Source organism: Hipposideros armiger, unplaced genomic scaffold (genome assembly GCF_001890085.2).
Source record: "Hipposideros armiger isolate ML-2016 unplaced genomic scaffold, ASM189008v1 scaffold_18, whole genome shotgun sequence".
Classification (NCBI taxonomy): Eukaryota; Metazoa; Chordata; class Mammalia; order Chiroptera; family Hipposideridae; genus Hipposideros; species Hipposideros armiger.
In genome coordinates this window covers 676,694-693,819 of record NW_017731368.1, presented here as the reverse complement: position 1 = coordinate 693,819, position 17,126 = coordinate 676,694, and the positions used below count along the sequence as shown (strand labels likewise).

The following is a 17,126-nucleotide window of genomic DNA, read 5'->3' as shown; positions in this document are numbered from 1 at the left end:
CCCCCGTCCTGTGTGGAAACGGCCAGGTGGAGCGTCTTCCTGAAATCTGGGCCCCACCGAGAAGCAGCCGCCCTTGGACTAACGTCAGATCTGAAAGTGATGAGCCTTTCCTGTTCCCTCAGGACCCTGGGGCCTGCACGTTTTAGGCACTCAATAAACAGCTCTTGAACTAAGAATCGTGTCTGCTTTATTTGCGGGGCTGGTGCCTCCGAGTGGATTCAGGTTGCGAGCAAGGCTGGTTACCATCAACACAGTAGGAATCAAAGGCCTCTGCCTCTATAGCCAGACAGCCTAGGTTCGAATCTCAGCGTCTCCATTTTTTGGCCGTGCAACCTTGGGCAAGGTGCTTTCCCTCCCTCTGTGTGCCTCAGTTTCCCTATAGTGTCGTGTTAGGACTGAGTTAGCCTACTTGAAATGCTTAGCACAGGACTTGGCGAAGAGTAGGTGCTCAGTGAATGTTAGTTCTTCTGACTGCTGCAGTTTAGACTGGCTCAGTGTCTCTGGAGGAAATGTTTATGACCCTGCTGGGTGGGTGCCAGAGACTCTTAATTCCTTAGGCAACTACCCCGGTCCGTAATGCAACTATCCCAGCCTGGAAGCATGTGTGCATGTGTAGGCATATGCTCATGATGGTGGTTTAGTGTACTCCTGACTGTGACCATGACTTCTGTGACTGTGCCTACACTTGAGAAAGCCTTGGCCAGGCCCAGAGTGCATTAGGTGGTGCTCAATGTGTGCATCCTGGTGTGTGGCCAATCACCACATACCCTGCTGCTCACACCATGTCCCCCTCCATCCAGGGTAGCAGCGACATTTGAACTCCACAGCCATCTGTGCCTGATCCTCAAGTGAGAGGGCACCTCGTAGGGTAAGGGGACCACCACCAGGTGTGGGCTCGATGGAGAAACTGGTGGGGTTGAGGATGAGGAGGGCCCCAGGGTGGCTGGGGCGCCGGACACAGCGGCCATGGCCCGAGCACAGGGCTTGACTGCACAGACGAGCCCCACTGGTCACGTTCAGGATGAAGGGCCCCAGCATGGTGTCCACATACTCCTTGATGGCCTGGCATGATTCCTGGGTAGGAGGGAGAGTGTCAGGGACACCACAGCCATGCATGGGCCCACCTAGGGCATCACTGAGGCCCTCCCCTGCTGGCCAGCCAGGACTGCAGGGGTATAAAGGGTTGGCCAGGATCTCCCCAGTCAGCCTGGCAGCCCACCCCCACCCTGCCCCCATACCCGCCCCCACCTAGGGCCTGAACTCACCTTGTTTTTTGTGTTCTCCCAGCTCACCCAAAGCACCACTCCTGCTGCCCCCTGGGCTGCACTCTCCCCCAGGCTGTGTTCCAGTTCATCCTGGGGAAAGGGAAGCATAGTTCTGTGGGGCCTCCCTCCCTCTGCACAGAAGATTGCTGTAACACCACTGGATGAGAAAAATAACTCATAACCTCCAGCTGGGCCTGCTCTGGTCCTGGTGGCCAGAGGCCAACCTGACCTGTGCCCACTCCAGCCTGGGAGGGCCATACAGGCGGGGACTACATTCTTCTGATGAATGCTGAAACATCTGTACCTAGCACAGAGCTTGGCACACAATAGGAGTTCAAAGAACATGAGGATGAATGGATGAAAGTGTCCCAAGGCTGTGTGGCCTCAGTTGCTGGACCTAATGCTTGACAAGGGAAGATACGAGGTGGGCAGGGTCACAGAAGGAGACTCACCCGGGGCAGAAAGCGATTTGTCATGTCGTAGAAGATCTGGACGTAGGGCAGCACTGGCAGATTGGGGTCCTCAGCACCCACAGCCACACGGAATGCCTCACCCACGCGGTGCCGTACATACATCTGTGTCTTCCCCGTGCCTTCCAGCGCTGCGGGCATGTAGATGCTGGGGTAGAGAGCATGGCTCTGGCCCCACAGCCACCCTAGCTGGTCGTTCTGGGCACGGATGCCTGGTGGGCACTCGCCTGTGTAGTTGGGGCTTAGAAAGTCATAATTATAGCAGTCAGGGAAGCCATAGAAGCCCCAGAGGCCATGAGGTCGCAGTGCCCGGCCCAGCTTGAGGGTGCCTACCATCCAGGCCTGTGCAGCCTTTTGGAACTGGTCTTGGGCTGCTGCTTCCACCCAAGGAGCTGGCCAATCAGGGTGCTGCCTCTGTACTAGTTCCCGTGAGCGCTGCCGATAAATGTCCTTAGTGTCCCAGTTGAAGGCCCAGCGTGGGCGCCATGCCTCCCAGTCGATGACTGCCAGCCCTGAGAAGTTGGATGCAGGCATGGCAGCCAAGATGTCCTGAAATGTGTGAGCCAGGTGGGCATCCAGGCTGGCATTCTGGGGCAGGCCGCCAAACACGGGCTCCCCAGCAGATGTGTAGTAGGGGTAAGTGCCCAGCTGGTAGCTGTAGAAAATGGTCATGTCAGGGCCGAGGAAGGTCTGCCCTGGGTTGGCCACCACATCAAAGACACTGACATCCACGTCCACGCCGTGCCTCTCCAGGCACCACTGGGTGTTCGCATTCCAGATGGTAGTGAAGGGCTGGTTGGGTACCACGGGGCCCCCAGAGGCTTGGGCCATGCCGAACAAGGTGAGGAAGAGGGCGCAGATGGGAAGCAGGTGGGCTGCCATGGCACGGGGCAAGTCTAGGGAAACCTGGCCAGGGGAGGCAGAGCTGAGAGTAGGCCTTGAACTCTCTGACCCCTGCTTAGGGCAAGCCCCTTGCTCATTAATCCACCCCTGCTCTGGCTTTAGGTAAACACCCACCTGCAGGGCTCAGGGAGGTCAGAGGGCAAAGGAAGGGCATGGAGGAGAACATAGCTACTGGAGGGCAGATGGAGTTGCCTCTAGGGCTGTGCCTTTGCCTGGTCTCCCACAGGCCTTGCCGTGGCCCAGGCTTGCCCACCCCACTTCTCCAACGGCCACAGAAGCCTTGACATCAATTCTGAGAAGAGTGACAGAGAGCCAGGCCGTTGGCCCTCCAGGCCGACATGACTGATGAGGGGGGCCTTGTCTCTTCCCCCAGGAATCCCAGCCAGCCATTGGAGGAGGGGATGCTCAGTGAGCAAAGACATGTCAGCCCAGCCCGCCGGTACACCCGCCAGTCTGACCACTTGTCCCTGCTGACCTCAGAGCTGAAGGGCCTCATCCTCCAAACTTCCTGACTCCAGGGTGAGGGCCTAGGCAGGGCTCAGCAAGATTCTTTGTTCCTCAACCTCACCCCAGCTGCATCAGATTCGGAGGAAGCGGCTGCGGGAAACTCTGAGATTTTGTAGGGGGTAACCCCACCCAGTCTGGGGGCGGGCCTCGGCCAGGCAGCAGAGCCACCTCGGCACTTCTAGCAAAGCGCCCTTGGTAGGGGGTGGGGTCTGGGCCGGAAGTGGCCCCGCCCACCCAGTCAGCACTAGGGCAGGGCTTTGTGGCTTTATTTGGGCTGGGGTGGGGGCGGAGGCAGTGCAGGGGGATTGTCTGGTTGGCGGGCCCAGCTGGGCAGGCCTGTTTGTGGTTCTGGAGTCTTGGGTGCCCTGGGACTGATACCCAGGGAATGTACTTAACCCCGCACAGCTGCATTATAACATTTGGGGGCCCCGGACCCTTTTGCCTTTGTGGACCCCTTCCTCAAAAAAAATAGTTTACAACTATGTTGGTATAAAGACAAATAGAATTCAGACTGACTTTGTTATATATTATTTATATACTCTTCCTTCTATTAAAAAAGTTACAAAATTAAAACATGTTGGTGGGCCCCCAGAAGTATTGTGGCCCTAGGCCCTGTGCCCAGTGCATAAGTCATCCCTGCTTTAGGGACCTGTGTGTGAAAGGCACTGTGTTCATGAAGTCAGGCCTGTGTTGTCGCCCTTTGCACTCTTTGCTGGGTGATTGTGTCTCTGAGAAGCCTGTTAGTGACCATCTGGGACGCTGCACAAACTCTAGCAGATTATGGGTGAGTGTGGGACCCAGTGCCTGGGACTGGGTGTGTGTGAGACCCTGTTGTCTTGTGACTGTGAGACCACAAGTCTGAGGACAGTGTATCAGTGACCACACGCTTATTCATTCCTTGGTGGTTTCACTCATGTGCTGATTCAGAAACTAGTGATTCAGACCTGTTAGATGCCCAGGCCCAGACTTGCCTGCCAGGGTGGGAAGGAAATATGTCCCTGGCCCAGGTGAAAGTGCGGCCTAGGTCTACAGCAAGTCTGGGCCTGAGCCAGTGACCGATCCTCTAGCATGGTGGTCACCAGAGCCGTGGCACAGCTGGTTGCCACCAGGGCTTGGTCCTCTAGGCTGGCTAGGATGGAGAAGCTGGCAGGGCCCAGGGTGCTGTGGGCACATCAGCTATGATGACCTGAGCATAGGATCTAGCCAGAGGTGGTGGCTGCTGAGCCTGTTCAGGAAGCAGGGTCCCAGAGTGATGACCATTAGGGCCAGAGAGCCTGGTACAACGCGAACAGGGTAAAAAAACAAAACATCAAGGAAGGGCCTGACCCCTTCTTCCTGAGGCACCATGCTACCTCCTAGTGCCCCCAGAAACCTAGTGCTGCAATTGGCACAATCCAGTCAACCAACAAGCCAACGTTCTCTAGCTGGCCTTAGTCCAAGGGAGAAGAAGCTCTAATGGTGAAACAGCAGGAAGCAGCTTGGGTGCCTGAAGCCCTCCCCCACCCACAGGCCTTTCGCCGGGTTGGTCTGGTCAGATTGGTCAAAGTGGTGAGTGTCTGGGGTCTGAGGAATAGAGTGAAGAAATAAAACGGAGTCACTATAGTCAAGCTGCTAAGTTACTAAAATCAAGTAGATTGAAGCACCAGAAAAAGATTCTGTTCTCATTTTAACTAGCCGGGAACTTAAGCTTTTTGACTATCCAATCTTGCGCCAACACCTGGAAATACCTCAGACCTTCAGTTAACCCTCTGATTACCCTGACTCACATATCCAGACCACCTGACATCCATTATCCAGACTACTGGATGTGACCAAACCTCCCAGTGTCCAACCTGTAGGCCACACATCCGATAACTATCTCAGACCAATCCAGAGGCTGAGAATATAGAACTGATTCTTCTCAAAATGTACTTCTTAGGCTGTGTTGACAGGTTTGTCCAGCTTCATGGTCCAGCCCTGCCTGCTCTTTCTGGTTTGCAGACAGACCTCAGGCCCCTGAGCCACCTCACTCCCCATTGCCCCCACGCAGCCACCCATAGGACAGCTTTCTCCAAGGCTGTCTTCCAGCTCGTCCTGGGGAAGTTATGAGGTGGTCACAGGTTTGTAAGGAGGGGTCACACATGTGGAGGATCACAGCTTTGCACAGAGCAGGCTATGGGTATGTCGGGGTCACAGCTGGGTGAGAAAGGTGCCAGCTGTGTGGGTGAGGTCACAGGTGTGCCTCGATTACCTGTGTTGGGGGAGGTTCCAGATGTGGGTGGGGAAGCTCACAGGTGTGCATGGGACACATCTGTGTAGGGGAGGGCACAGGTGTGTGTGGGGGGTCACAGCTGCCTTCTCTCTGCTGGTCCCATCATCTCATGGCCTTACTGGCCACCACCTGAATCTCTCCAGCAGATCTCCCCACCATGGCCAGGAGCGCTTGGGAAACTTTCCACCTTGGTACCTTCCTCCATCACATGAATTAACATCGACCTCCCATTGTTACCACCCAGGCTCTTCTCTTCATTCCGAGCCATCACCAGCCAGATGAGGGATCGCTTTATAACCTGAGTGGATTTGGTGGGACTTGCTTCTGCAGGCTCTGCTCCCCTAACCACACCATCCCCTCACCTGCATGCTTCTCTGGGGAACACCCTCCAGTGTCCAGCACCTGATTCACTCTTCACATCCAGTGTGCACCTCCTTCTACACTGTCACCCACAGGGACAGGGGTCTTTGTTGGTGTGGTTTACAGACGTTTCCCCAGCTAGCCCAGCGCTGGCAGGTGTGTGCTCTGTGTGTTTACTGAACAGGCGAGATAATCACCACCCTCAGGCTATTCAGCCAGGGGCTGCTCCAGGGCTGCCCTTTCTGTTTCTTTCTGTGGGCAGCAGCCCTCAGCCACACCCCAGACTCCTGCTGAGTTCCAGCTAATCTCTGCTTCCTCCAGCCTTTGCCTCTGCTTTGTTACTAGCATCAAGCTTCTCAAAACTCAACATAGAAAGCGCTTTCTCCAGGATACCTCCCCTGCGTCCTTGTGGCTGGGCTGCTCTCCTCACCCCTTGCTGTTTCTTGAGCCTGTCTCCCCAGAGCCAGTGTGACCTGAGGGATGAGTCGTGACTGCACAGGGTCACCCAGGTGTGGGTGTGATGGCTGAGTGGTAGGGCAGAGACCCACCCAGGTAACTCCCTTCAGAAGCAGGGCAGAGCTGGTCTGACTGCTCTGGCTGCTACTTCTCTCCTCTGGGACAGCCGGGAAGAGCCATATTCTCTCATGGGCAGGACAGGGCTGACAGTGAAGATGGCTCTGCTCCCAGATGCCTCCTGCTTGCCCCATCATGCAGTGGGATAGGGGCTGGACCTCAGAATTCAGACCCCAACCCCCTGCTGGCCTCCTTCAACCAAACCCAGTAGGGACTGTGACCCAGAGGGGGTGAGGTGTGTGTGGCTGGAGTCCACTGTCCCTGGGAGTGGGGAGTGGAGAAGACACCCTTGCCTGTGGGAACAGCAGGGAGGGGTGGTCTGGCTACTTGCCCAGCCAGGGAAGATCAAACATCCACTTCCCCCTTTCTCCCTGGGTGGTCAAGGCGAGGTGGCTGGCACTGGCCCAACTGAGGATACATGGGCCAGTAGAAGCACAGTGAGTCCTGTTCCTCATAGAAAGTTGGGCTCAACTGCATTCCAATCAATACGGAGCAGGCAAGGCCCTTGGCACTGGGGTGGCATGTGAATCCCTCCACTCCCAGTGGCCCCTGCCCCAGCAGGACAGCCGCTGAGTGGGCAGCTCTGGGCCCTCAGGTCCCAGTGAACACATTTACAGATGAGAAGTCCCCAGCAGAGTCTCACAGGGACAGAGCTGGGTTCAAACCTCATGGAAGACTCTGGAAACTCTCTCACATGCCCTGGCCCAGGTGCAGACAGCCCAAGCACAAAAGGAGTTGTTTTATATTTAATTTACAAGAGAGACCCCAAAATAATAATAATAGACTATCCAGGGGCAGGGGAGTAGGGTCAGGTCCTCCCCAGCCTCTTCCTCTCTGGCAGGGAGAGAAGGTGCCTCGCAGGGGACAGCTCCTCCCCCTTAGAACAGGGGGGTGAGAACTGGTATGGACACCCTACTGGGCATCCCAGGGGCTCTGCCCCATTCACACTCTAGTTTGTCCACCCCTTGCAGGCTCCTACATGCCTGGCAGAGCCCTTGTGGCAGAGGCCAGCTTGCCTGGCAGCCAGGTGAGAGATCCCTACAAAGTCCAGGTGAGGGCTAGGGCTGCCATAGCCAGCAGGCTGGTGAGCTGGGACCCAGCCCAGGCCCCACTGGCACCCCCAGATGCCCGCCTACGGTCCCACTGGCATTGCTCGCCACCCCAGCCTAAGTAGCACTGGCAGCGAAAGTGCTTCTGCAGGTGGTCATGGTCGGCCCAGCTGAGCTCCCCCTCTGGTCGCAGCTGGGGCTCACCAGGTACATGGCTAGGCACTAGGCGGAAGCTGCTGGCACTGAGGTGCAGGAAGGTATTGGCGCTGGGGTCACGGCGCACGCAGCGCCCATGGCCATGGCACTGGGCCCAGCTGCAATAGTGGGCAGCCCAGGACACGTTGACTACGTAGGGGATCAGCAGCTGCATCAGGTAATCCTTGAGGTACTGGCAGGTCTCCTGGGGGCAGAGGTCAGAGATCAGGGTCAGCTGCCTCAGGCCACAGACCCAGATGGAAACTGTCCCCCCTGTGGTGACAGTACCTTCTTTTACTGGTGTACACATGTGTATATGCACGTGTGCCTGAGCTCTCACTGTCCTTGCTCCTGCTGAGAAGGGGGTGGGGGCAGAGACTGGAGCCTAGCAGGGCGGGCAGGGAACGACAGAACCCAACAGCTGTTCAGGACACCACGTCCCCTTTCCTGGGAGCAGGGGAAGGACCCTGTTTTCTCTGTTGGGACCTGGGATGCCTTGGGTGGGAGACAGGCAAGGGAGCCAGACTAGGTTTGTCCACCTTGAGTCTGGCAGCCAAAAGCCCCAACTCTCTGCCTGTCCCTGCAGACTCTGCAGACCCGGTGGGCTGGGTGGGTCTTACTTACCGTGCTGGTGGTGAACCCTGCGTCGCCCCAGAGGATGACACCGGCTGCACCCAGGGCAGCACTTTCGCCAATGGTGGAGATGAGATCCATCTGTGTGGGAAGGGGTTGGTCACTGGGGAGGACTGAGCCCACAGGGAGGAGGACAGACAGGGTGGGCAGGCTCCAACCTGTTCTGCCTTGCTGACTCGCCGGCCCAGTCCTCCCTTTCTCACCCTCCAGGCAGAGGCTGTTTTACTTTCTTCTTAAACGTTTAAGCCACCCCCATGTTGGGCCTCCATTACCCAAGCCAAGAGCCCACTTGAGCCTAGGATGTATCTGTCAGGATGGACTCCAAAGTCAGAATGCCAAGGCCCAGGTCCCTGCTCTGCCCTGGACTTGCTAGGAAGCTTTGGGCACATTTCTCGGCATCCCTGGGCCTCAAGTTTTTTATCTGCAAAATGGAAATAATGATGCCACCCTTTCACAAGGTTATAGAAAGACTGAGGTGAGAGGATGTAGAGCAGCGAGTCAATTATGGTACAGGAGGCCCCCTGGTAACTCAAACCTGCAGTAGTTCCCGAGAAAGAAGGCAGGGCCCTGCGAGGTACATACCTCACTAAGGCCCGTGAGCCTGCGGCTATAGGTGGGCCGTGTGAAGACGTAGACTGGGAGTGCATGGTTAGCGTGGTGGGTGCGAGCCACGCGCAGGGCCTCCTGAACACGGAAGCTGACAAAGTTGCGGCCATGGGCAGTGGAAGCAAGTGTCTCATCCAGGTAGACAGACGGGAAGAGGGCCGTGCTCTCGGCCCACAGCCAGGCCAGCTGGTCGTTTCGGGAGACCTCCACGTCAGGGCAGCGGCCTGTATAGGTCTCCCAGTTCTGCACATAGTCATGGTTATAACAGTCGGGGAAGAGGTAGAAGCCCCAGAGGTGCCTAGGCCGAACTGCCTTCACAAAGCGCAGTGTCTCCAGCATGAACTGCCGCGCAGCGAACTCAAACTCGTACTGCGCCTGCTTGACTACGCGGTCTGTTGGCCAGTCGGGGTGGCGGCTGGCCACCAACTGGCGTGATGACCGGCGGTACACATCCTTGTCCTGCCAGTTGCGCACCCACACAGGCCTCCAGTCCTCCCAGTCGATGACTGCCAGCCCTGCAGGCTCCTGTCTACGAATGTAGTGCTCCACGTGTTCCTGCAGCATCTTCAGGTGTGCCCAGAGGCTGCCATTCTGTGGCACGCCACCATGTACAGGCCTCCCTGCTGAATCAAAGTGTGGATACAGGCCTAGCCGGTTGCGGTAGAAGATGGTGATGTTCTGGTTCACGAAACCCTCATTAGGTGAGGCCTGCACGTCAAAGGCTTTCTCTTCTGGGTCCAGTGGCACCTTGAGGCGTGGGCCGCAGTCTTGTGTGGGCACGTCCCATGCTACCACAAAGGGCCGGCCTGTGAAGATGGGTGGTGCTGTGGGCTTAAGCTCCGTGGCCCATGCCACCGCCAACACCAGGGCCAGTGTGGTGGCAGGGCTCAGGCCTGCCCACATGCTGGGGGCTGCAGGCAGACAGTGTCACCTGCCTGACACCAGCTCAGGAACTGAGGAAAGGGTGGGAGAGAGCAAGTCAGTTTAGAGAATCCTGGAGGTGCTCACCCCAAACCCATATTCCCAAAGTCCATGCTGTGTGGGCGCTGTGCCCAGGGCTGCTCAGGCCTGTTTCGTGGCTGTAACAGGTCTGAGAGACCACAGGCCACCAAGGGGCAGGCAAGACACCCTGGGAACTCACTGGCAGGAGCATAGAGCTCCTTCCTGGAGCAGGTGGCCTATGGCTGGGAAGAGGCCTCTGTTAGGTCTGTGGCCCCCTCTGAGAATTGGACGAATTGAGCTATGGATAAGCTACCCAGAGACACACAGACATGCCTGCATTCCATCCAGCATATGGTTTCAGAGAGTCCCGAATCCGAGGCCCACTCTGTACCGGGTGAAGAAATCTTGGTCCAGAGAAACGATAGCATTTGGGTAAGGCAGCGCACAGCTCATGCAGCGGCTAGCAAGCTGGAACATAGCCGTGGAGCTGGTATCGTATCTGTGTAGCACCCGCCCGGCAGAAGAGTGAGGCTGTCAAGACTTTGTCTCAAGCGCACTCTCCCAAGCTTGGTAGAGGCCACGCGGGGACAAAGGGGCAGCGGACCTCCCATGGAGGCGCCGGCAGACCGGCCCTTCCCTCCACAGCGACCGGGAATGCGCGCGCCCGTCGCCAGGCGGGTAGGGCTAGCGCTCACTCACTCAGCCTGGCCTTTGTGCGGGACCCCGCCCCCGCTCCGCACGTGGGGCCTGAGCCCGGCCCGGAGGGGCTGGGGTCCCTGGGCTCCCTCCCAGGGGGTTCTGGAACCCAGTCCGCTGGGAGAGACCCACCAGGCTTGCAACTCCCGCCCTCACCTCGCGCAGGGTGCCGCCGGGGCTCGCGCCATAGCCACCGCCATCCCCGGCCCAGCCCAGCACACTCCGGCCGCTCGCCTAGGCACTGCCCCGGCTAGGCGCCTCTGCTGGCTCCGCCCCCCCCCGGCCCGCGGGTCCTTTAAGAATCCAGCGCAGAGGCGGGCCTGGGGCAGGACTTGCGGTCTGGGCGGGAAGGGTGTGCCCCACTTTCGAGCCGCTAGTGCCGCTTTTCGGGCTCCAGGGCCCCCAGAGCCTCCGCCGAGAACGCGGCCACCCATCTGGGACCGTGAGGCCCCTCCGAACGGGGCTTTTTTCTGGAGTCTCAGCCGCGAGAGCCAGTCAGTCCGAGACTTCCCCCCTGCAGCCTGCTGCCGGTGGTACAGTCCTCCCGGCTCCGCGGCGCGGCCAGCCCCTTAAAGGGACAGCATAAAGGACAGGGATCGTGGAGGGAATAAAGGAGGTGGCGATCACCCGCCCTGCCGTAAGGAGGTGCTGTGGGACCCCGAGGCCTTGGCTGGGGGTAGCAGCCGATCTGGCTCTGTACTCGAGTGTAGCCCCTCGCCCTGAGGCCCCTTTGTGTGGAAAGGGAGACGGTGACCAGAGACGACAGTAATGTCCCCCGATCCCTACGGATCAGGGCTCCCCTCCCCGCTTCAGGGTCTGAAGGGGAGCCCCGCCCCCTGCTTGACTGGGGAAGGGGGCCGAGCGCCCGCCTCCTTAGCCCTTCTAGGGCTGGGCAGAGGCTGTGGTTGTCTTGGCAACATGAGCTGAGGGTCGCAGCGTGGCCCGCCGGCTGGGGGCCGGTAAACCCAGCTGGCCCTTGGGGTAGGACACCCTCCAACCCCCGACCTACATCAGGGACACGCCAATCTCTGGGCTCCCATTCCCTTCTGCCCAGACGCGGGGGGCCTGTGGGAGCCCCTAGAGCTTACTTTCAACTCTGAGGAGTCTGCCACTCTTGCAGAAGTTCCTGGTGGGACCGCGGAGAAAGCCAGCGGGCCACAGTGGCAACCCCAGGCCTCCACACTGTATCCTGAGCCCTTTCACCCCGCAAGTTCCTCCCGCTGGGGAGCGGGCTTGCAGCTGAAATGGAGCGAGATCTCCCTTACCTCTTCCTAGATCCACTCCCCATGCGGGGGTCAGCTCAGCCAAGGGCCTAGGTCTGCACCGCCGGCCCATTCTCCGCCCGCGCGGAGAGAAGGAAGGAAGGCTGCTGTGAGCACACCTATGGGGGATGCAGACCAGTCGTCTGCGCTGAGCTTACCTATGTGGGAGTCCGTTGGCCCAAGAGGCCGGAGGCCTTCCTTCTTCCCGGGATTATCTTCTCCAGCCAAGCTACTCACGCCAGCTGCTGCCCGCAGGGCAGCCTGCCGGCGACTTGATAAACCCCATCCCCTCCCACTTGCTCCCGCCTCCCACCCCAGTCCTTTCTCCTCACTTCCTGCTGCCCCTCGGAAAGGAAAGGGGCAGGAGCGGCGCGGGGGAGGGGATCACTTTGACCCCGTTTCCCTCCGGTATGCCCTACTGGCTGGCTGCCCTCCCCACCCTTCCCCCAGTGGGTCCTGGCCAGGGGGAAACGCGCCAGCTGACAGAACGGCAGTGGGACCCGCTCAGGTGCCAGCCTCCCGCAGGCCAGCAACGTCCTTAATTAACATTAAAAGCTCTTCTCCCCAACTTTCCCTTGGGGTTGAGGCCCATCCTCAAATCCAGTAGCATGTGGGAGGAGGGGCAGGATAGTGATGGTGTGGGGAGTCAGACTACTTGGGGGATATTGACTGATCCCCCCCCCAAGCAGGTGATGAAGAAGGGAACCAGTGGGGGGGGTGGGGGTGGATCGGGAGAAATTCCAGGAACTGAGTCAATTTTTTCCCACATAGAGCGGAAATGTCCCAAGTGTGACTGAGTGGACAATGTGTTGATGTGTGGACTATGTGGGGTGGGGAGTGGGGTAGGGGCTGGAGAGTTCTGGAGGGTGCGCTCCTGCTGGAGCACATTCCTGGGTGGATTTAACTGAGACACTGTACAGTAGGGGGCTCCTTACAATATGGGTGAGGAAAGGAATATATATTCTTATGGAAAGGGGGAGCCCATAATGCGGCTGGCCCCAAGGAGGCTGCAGCAGGGTCCCAGCAGACCCTTCCAGAGGTATAGACAAATCGGCACATCCTCAAATGACTCTGAGCCTACCCCCTTCCTACACTACTGGCCCACCTCCCTGATGCCCAGAGCCTCTCTCTTAGCAGAGGCTGTGTAAGATTGGGGGGCTGGGGAAAGTGGGCACATAACCCTGGAGTCTGCCCCCGAGGACAAAGGAGTCCAGGACATAGCAGGGAGGGTGGTGTCCCTCTACCACCCTGCTGGCTCTACAAGGTACACTGGTTCCAAGGGAGGGGACCCCTGGGGAAACAAAGGCCAGGCCAGACTGTCCCAGGGCAGGGACACTTCCTCAGGCAGCCAGCAGGAAGGAAGTGAGCACAGCCCAGTGGGAGGGAGTGGGGAAGCAGTGTCCGGACCCCCATTGTTTCCCGCTTTGGGGTCAGCTGGGGCAGGTCCAGCATAGGGAGTTCCCCCACGCTGGACAGTAGTGATAGGAGATGGGATGCCATCTGGCATGGCAGAACCCTGGTGCTGGGGAGTCAGTAGGTGAGATAGCGGATGATGGGGTTTTACGCCTGGCATCTTGTTGGGAAAATGATGCCCAAAGAACTGTGAAGTCCGGGTTGCACAGTATGATCCTGCTCCAGACTAGACAAGTTTAAACCTCCAAAACACTGGCAGGCCAACTCCCCAGACCCAGAAGCCCATGTCCTTGAACTCCCTCCTCCCTAACTGGGAGTTGGGCTCATGGCCAAGGGCTGGGCCTAGCAGAGAACCAGACTCATAGCAGGCTCTGAGAAGTATAGGCCAAATGTCCATAGGAGGCAGATGAGAAGACTGGCGGGAGGCAACAGAGGACATACTGGGTGATTGAACTTTGCCTGCTAGAACAGAAGCCCCAAGCCCACTCTTCCTGGCGGTGTCCACAGGCAATCCTGGGAGGAAGAAGGTGGGTTTGGACTGCAGAACCTGGCAGTAGACCAAGGGTGTGGTGGCACCCATCTGGCTGCTACCCACCTAAGGCTGGGCTTTGGAGATTTATAGGGCTCAGGCTGTGACCTCATGTGGGTCACAGCAGCACTGCTAGCGTGAGGACAGCTGTTCCAGACCTCTGAGGTCACACTCTTATCTCAGTTTAGGCAGGTGGGGCCAATCCCTAGTGAAGCATCCAAGGCCTTTTAATTCTAGGGGTCCCCACCTATTGAACACAATAGAAGAGTGAGTGGTCCTCCACCCTGAGGGGTCCTGTGGTGAGGTCTACATGTATGTGAGTACACTGCCACCTGCTGGTGATGGCTGGGATTGCCGTAGGCTGGGCTCAGTCTTACCCTGGGTCTTGCTGGCTGGCCAAGGGGAGCTACCAGAGTCCTGGGCCTAGGCCTACCTGCTGAGCCCAGGTGGTGGTCTAGACACTGGGTGACACTCTTGTATGCAGGGTCTACAAATAATTTTATTGAAACTGAACAAATAACACAACAGCCTTTCTAGATTGGGGCCACCCTCCCCATAGCATTTTCCACTCTTGAAGCACATAGCTTGCACAATAAGGAATTAAAAAAAAAAAAAAAGTCATTTCTATGTAGAAATCAGATGCTGCCCCAACATCATGGACTAGACTATTTACAAACTTTCACATTTGAAGTATTCCTTTTATGGTTGTTCTCTCCTTTCTGTCCCTACTTTCCCTTGACTGATCCTGAAGGGATGGGCATACTATAGGGGAAAGAAGGGGTGGTGGGCTCCTCAGAGCTACTGGCACCAGCCCTAGGGCGCTGTCCCTCACCACGGGTGGCGGATGGTCTCCTCCCAATCGGGGAGAGGGCTGGAGCAAAGGCAAGGGGGATTATACGGAGTAGGTGGGTTGGGGCAACTCCCCACAGGCACAGGCTTCCATAGCCCTTTCTGATCTCATCCTATGCCCACTCAACTGGGGGATGTGGGGAGGAGGTAACAATAAAGGACAACAACTAGTTGCAGTAGGGAGGGATCAGCCCAGTCCTGGGTGGGGGGAGAAGCCTCCCACACCAGTCTCTACTCCTATTAACAGCCAACAAACTGTCCATCCATCTGGGGGTGGGAATACATGGGCAGGTAGGCAGGAAGAATCAGGCTTGCGTTGCCCCCAGCCTCTGCCCAACAGAGGAGGAATCGAGGTAGCAAACGGCTGAAATGCTCCAACGAAGGGGTGAAGGAAGTGAGGGAAAGGAAGTTCTCACTTGTGTACAGCTCTCACAGCCGAGGGGCTGGAAGAAGGCAGACCTTACTTGTAAAGTGCTGTAGCCTCTTAGTAGGGCTGGGCCCAAGGCAAGCTTGGTAGAAAGCAGGCCAGGCATGGGCACAGGAACCAGGCATTCCCCATCAGCATATGCCCTGCCATGCTCCTTGTAGGGACTGCTGGGGAAGGTGGGCTGGTAACTCTGCTATTAGCCCTTGCCAGCCACCAGCCACTTCTTGTCAGCATACAAACCAGCACCCAACCAACAATGCAGGACTTCCCTGCTTACAGCTGTAGGTTCCGGGCCAATGGAGTTTATTTAGGGTGTGGCTTCAACCTAAGTTCAACGGAAGCCACACCTTGAGCCTGGGGGTTTCTTGCTGAGACAGGGGGTGCTTATGCCTGTCACCCCCCAGGCTCACATCTCATAGAGGATCACAGGGAAATCCACGTGGATGCGGGGGTGATCCAGCTTCACGATGCCCTGCCATGGAAACAGAGGCTAGTGAGGGCCATCTCAGTGCCCCTACTCCAGGAAGCCTTCCTGTTCCTCCCAGCTCCTCCCCCAAGACCCCCCACCATGACAGCAGACCCCAGCTGGGTCTATCTCCACACATTCAACACAGGATTTATGACCACTGTCCAGCCCCTCACCTGAGGAATCAGGTTCTTATGCACCCGCCTCAGCTTGGCCCGCTTCTGCCCGTTCTTGGTGATGATTGTCTCCTCATAGAATTCGTGAGCCAGATCCCCATCCTCGTCATAGAACATGGAGCTGTATAGAAGGAGAGGGGAACAGGCTGGGCTGGAGCCTCATACCTGGTTATGGCAAATGCTACAGACCACAGGGAAGTGTGCCCACCCCCAAATGGGGAGGAACAACTTTGATGGGAGGAAGCGAAGATAATATGAATGCAGAATCTCTTGCTTAGGGTCTGGGGTCTACTAGTAGAAAGTGAGGAGTGGGGTGCTGGCCAGTGCTACCCTCTCAGACCCCAAGAAGAGAAGTGATTTTGGGCAGCCAAGGCCAGTTCTCATCACTGGTTTGTTCAGCAAGAACAGCCATTCTAACTTCAGGCCCTTGCCTTTACCCAGGACTTCTAGAGTGGGCAGGATGGTGGGCTGAGCATGTTGGTTTCACTCCAGAAGACACTGCTGGCCCAGGGCCAAAGCCTGGGATAGCAGATGCCTGAGCTAGGAGGGAGACTGAAGGAAAAAAGGTTGCATCCTCCCCACCCACTCCCTGGTGGCTGGTGCAGCCAAACTGGCACTGTTGGGTCTCGCTAGTATCTACAGCCAAATCTCTAATATCACCTAAATGCCAGTCCCCAGGGAACCACCAGGGTTAGGCCAGTCTAGTGCTCCTGTCTGGACCCCTGGGGAGAGAGGGGAGGTCACTGCTTCAGATCTGGAGAACATACCTGGGTGAGGGTCTTTTTTCCTGGGCCCCATCCCCAACACTAGGGCCCAGTCCTGCTTTCCTGGCCCCTACCTTCAGAGGTCCAGTCTTGCCACTGTGGGTGACGGAAAACAGCCAAAACAAAGGACCATTCTCCCCCTCAAGATTAAGAGAGGCTAGAAGCTGTTAACTTGCAGACTGGGCTGAAGGGATGAAAAGAAGAGGTCCTAAAGTCTCAGGAGGCTCTATCTTAGGTTTACCGTACGTAAAGTTGCCTGCCCAGGGACAAGCTACAGGCCCACTCTTCTCCTACGGAGACCTTAAGAGCAGCCAGGCCTCCAGGAACTGACTGCCTGGCTTTCCCCATCCCTTGGCTCCAATGAAGGCCCGAAATATGGGAGTCATCCTAACTCGAGTACAGGGGATACGGCGGTAGGAACTACCCATCACGTGGGGCGCCTGACCGCCCGCTTGTCCTCCCCGAGGCGGAACCCACGCCCTTACCCGCGGCGCGTGAATACGAAGGGGGGAACGACTCGGCCTCGCGGACGCACCAAAGCTTGCTCAGAGACCGCCGCCTCCGGGCCGCCACCCCCCGCCGCCGAGGCGAAGGGCCACAGGCCCCGAGCTTTGGAGCCGCTGGCGCCCATGTCAGGGGCGCCGGCGCATGGCGGACCCTGCGGCCGCTTCGTTCTTACAGGACCGTCGGCGCCGCCATGCCCAGCTTGGGCCTCCGACCGCAGGTGCGGATGCCGATGCCACAGTCTTCTGCAGGCTCCGCTGTCTCCACGGAAACTTCATTTCCGCTT

The 17,126-nt window shown here is 57.8% G+C and overlaps 3 protein-coding genes across 6 annotated transcripts; all 3 read right to left on the bottom strand.

The window, feature by feature from the left end:
* Positions 1-164: 164 nt before the first annotated feature.
* HYAL1 (hyaluronidase 1) lies at positions 165-3,567 on the bottom strand. Of its 3 annotated transcripts, none has more exons than XM_019631306.1 (4): positions 3,114-3,567; positions 1,718-2,641; positions 1,266-1,355; positions 165-1,074 (listed from the first exon to the last, which is right to left on the bottom strand). In XM_019631306.1, the coding sequence occupies exons 1-4, from the start codon at positions 3,132-3,134 to the stop codon at positions 757-759; spliced, it is 1,353 nt and encodes a 450-aa protein (XP_019486851.1). In that variant the 5' UTR covers positions 3,135-3,567; the 3' UTR covers positions 165-756. The 3 variants fall into 3 exon arrangements, with proteins under 3 accessions (XP_019486851.1, XP_019486858.1, XP_019486868.1); XM_019631313.1 differs by having other exon boundaries at positions 1,718-1,866; XM_019631323.1 differs by lacking the exon at positions 3,114-3,567 and having other exon boundaries at positions 1,718-1,866; positions 2,069-2,137.
* A 3,486-nt stretch (positions 3,568-7,053) lies between these two features.
* HYAL2 (hyaluronidase 2) lies at positions 7,054-12,151 on the bottom strand. 2 transcript variants are annotated; one of them, XM_019631300.1, is made up of 4 exons: positions 11,871-12,151; positions 8,789-9,765; positions 8,198-8,287; positions 7,054-7,778 (listed from the first exon to the last, which is right to left on the bottom strand). In XM_019631300.1, the coding sequence occupies exons 2-4, from the start codon at positions 9,713-9,715 to the stop codon at positions 7,368-7,370; spliced, it is 1,428 nt and encodes a 475-aa protein (XP_019486845.1). In that variant the 5' UTR covers positions 9,716-9,765; positions 11,871-12,151; the 3' UTR covers positions 7,054-7,367. The 2 variants fall into 2 exon arrangements, with proteins under 2 accessions (XP_019486845.1, XP_019486846.1); XM_019631301.1 differs by lacking the exon at positions 11,871-12,151 and adding an exon at positions 10,607-10,732 and having other exon boundaries at positions 7,062-7,778.
* Positions 12,152-14,133: 1,982 nt separating this feature from the next.
* Positions 14,134-17,120, bottom strand: TUSC2 (tumor suppressor 2, mitochondrial calcium regulator). The gene is made up of 3 exons (XM_019631456.1): positions 16,822-17,120; positions 15,573-15,693; positions 14,134-15,402 (listed from the first exon to the last, which is right to left on the bottom strand). The coding sequence occupies exons 1-3, from the start codon at positions 16,965-16,967 to the stop codon at positions 15,337-15,339; spliced, it is 333 nt and encodes a 110-aa protein (XP_019487001.1). The 5' UTR covers positions 16,968-17,120; the 3' UTR covers positions 14,134-15,336.
* Between the last annotated feature and the right edge of the window lie 6 nt (positions 17,121-17,126).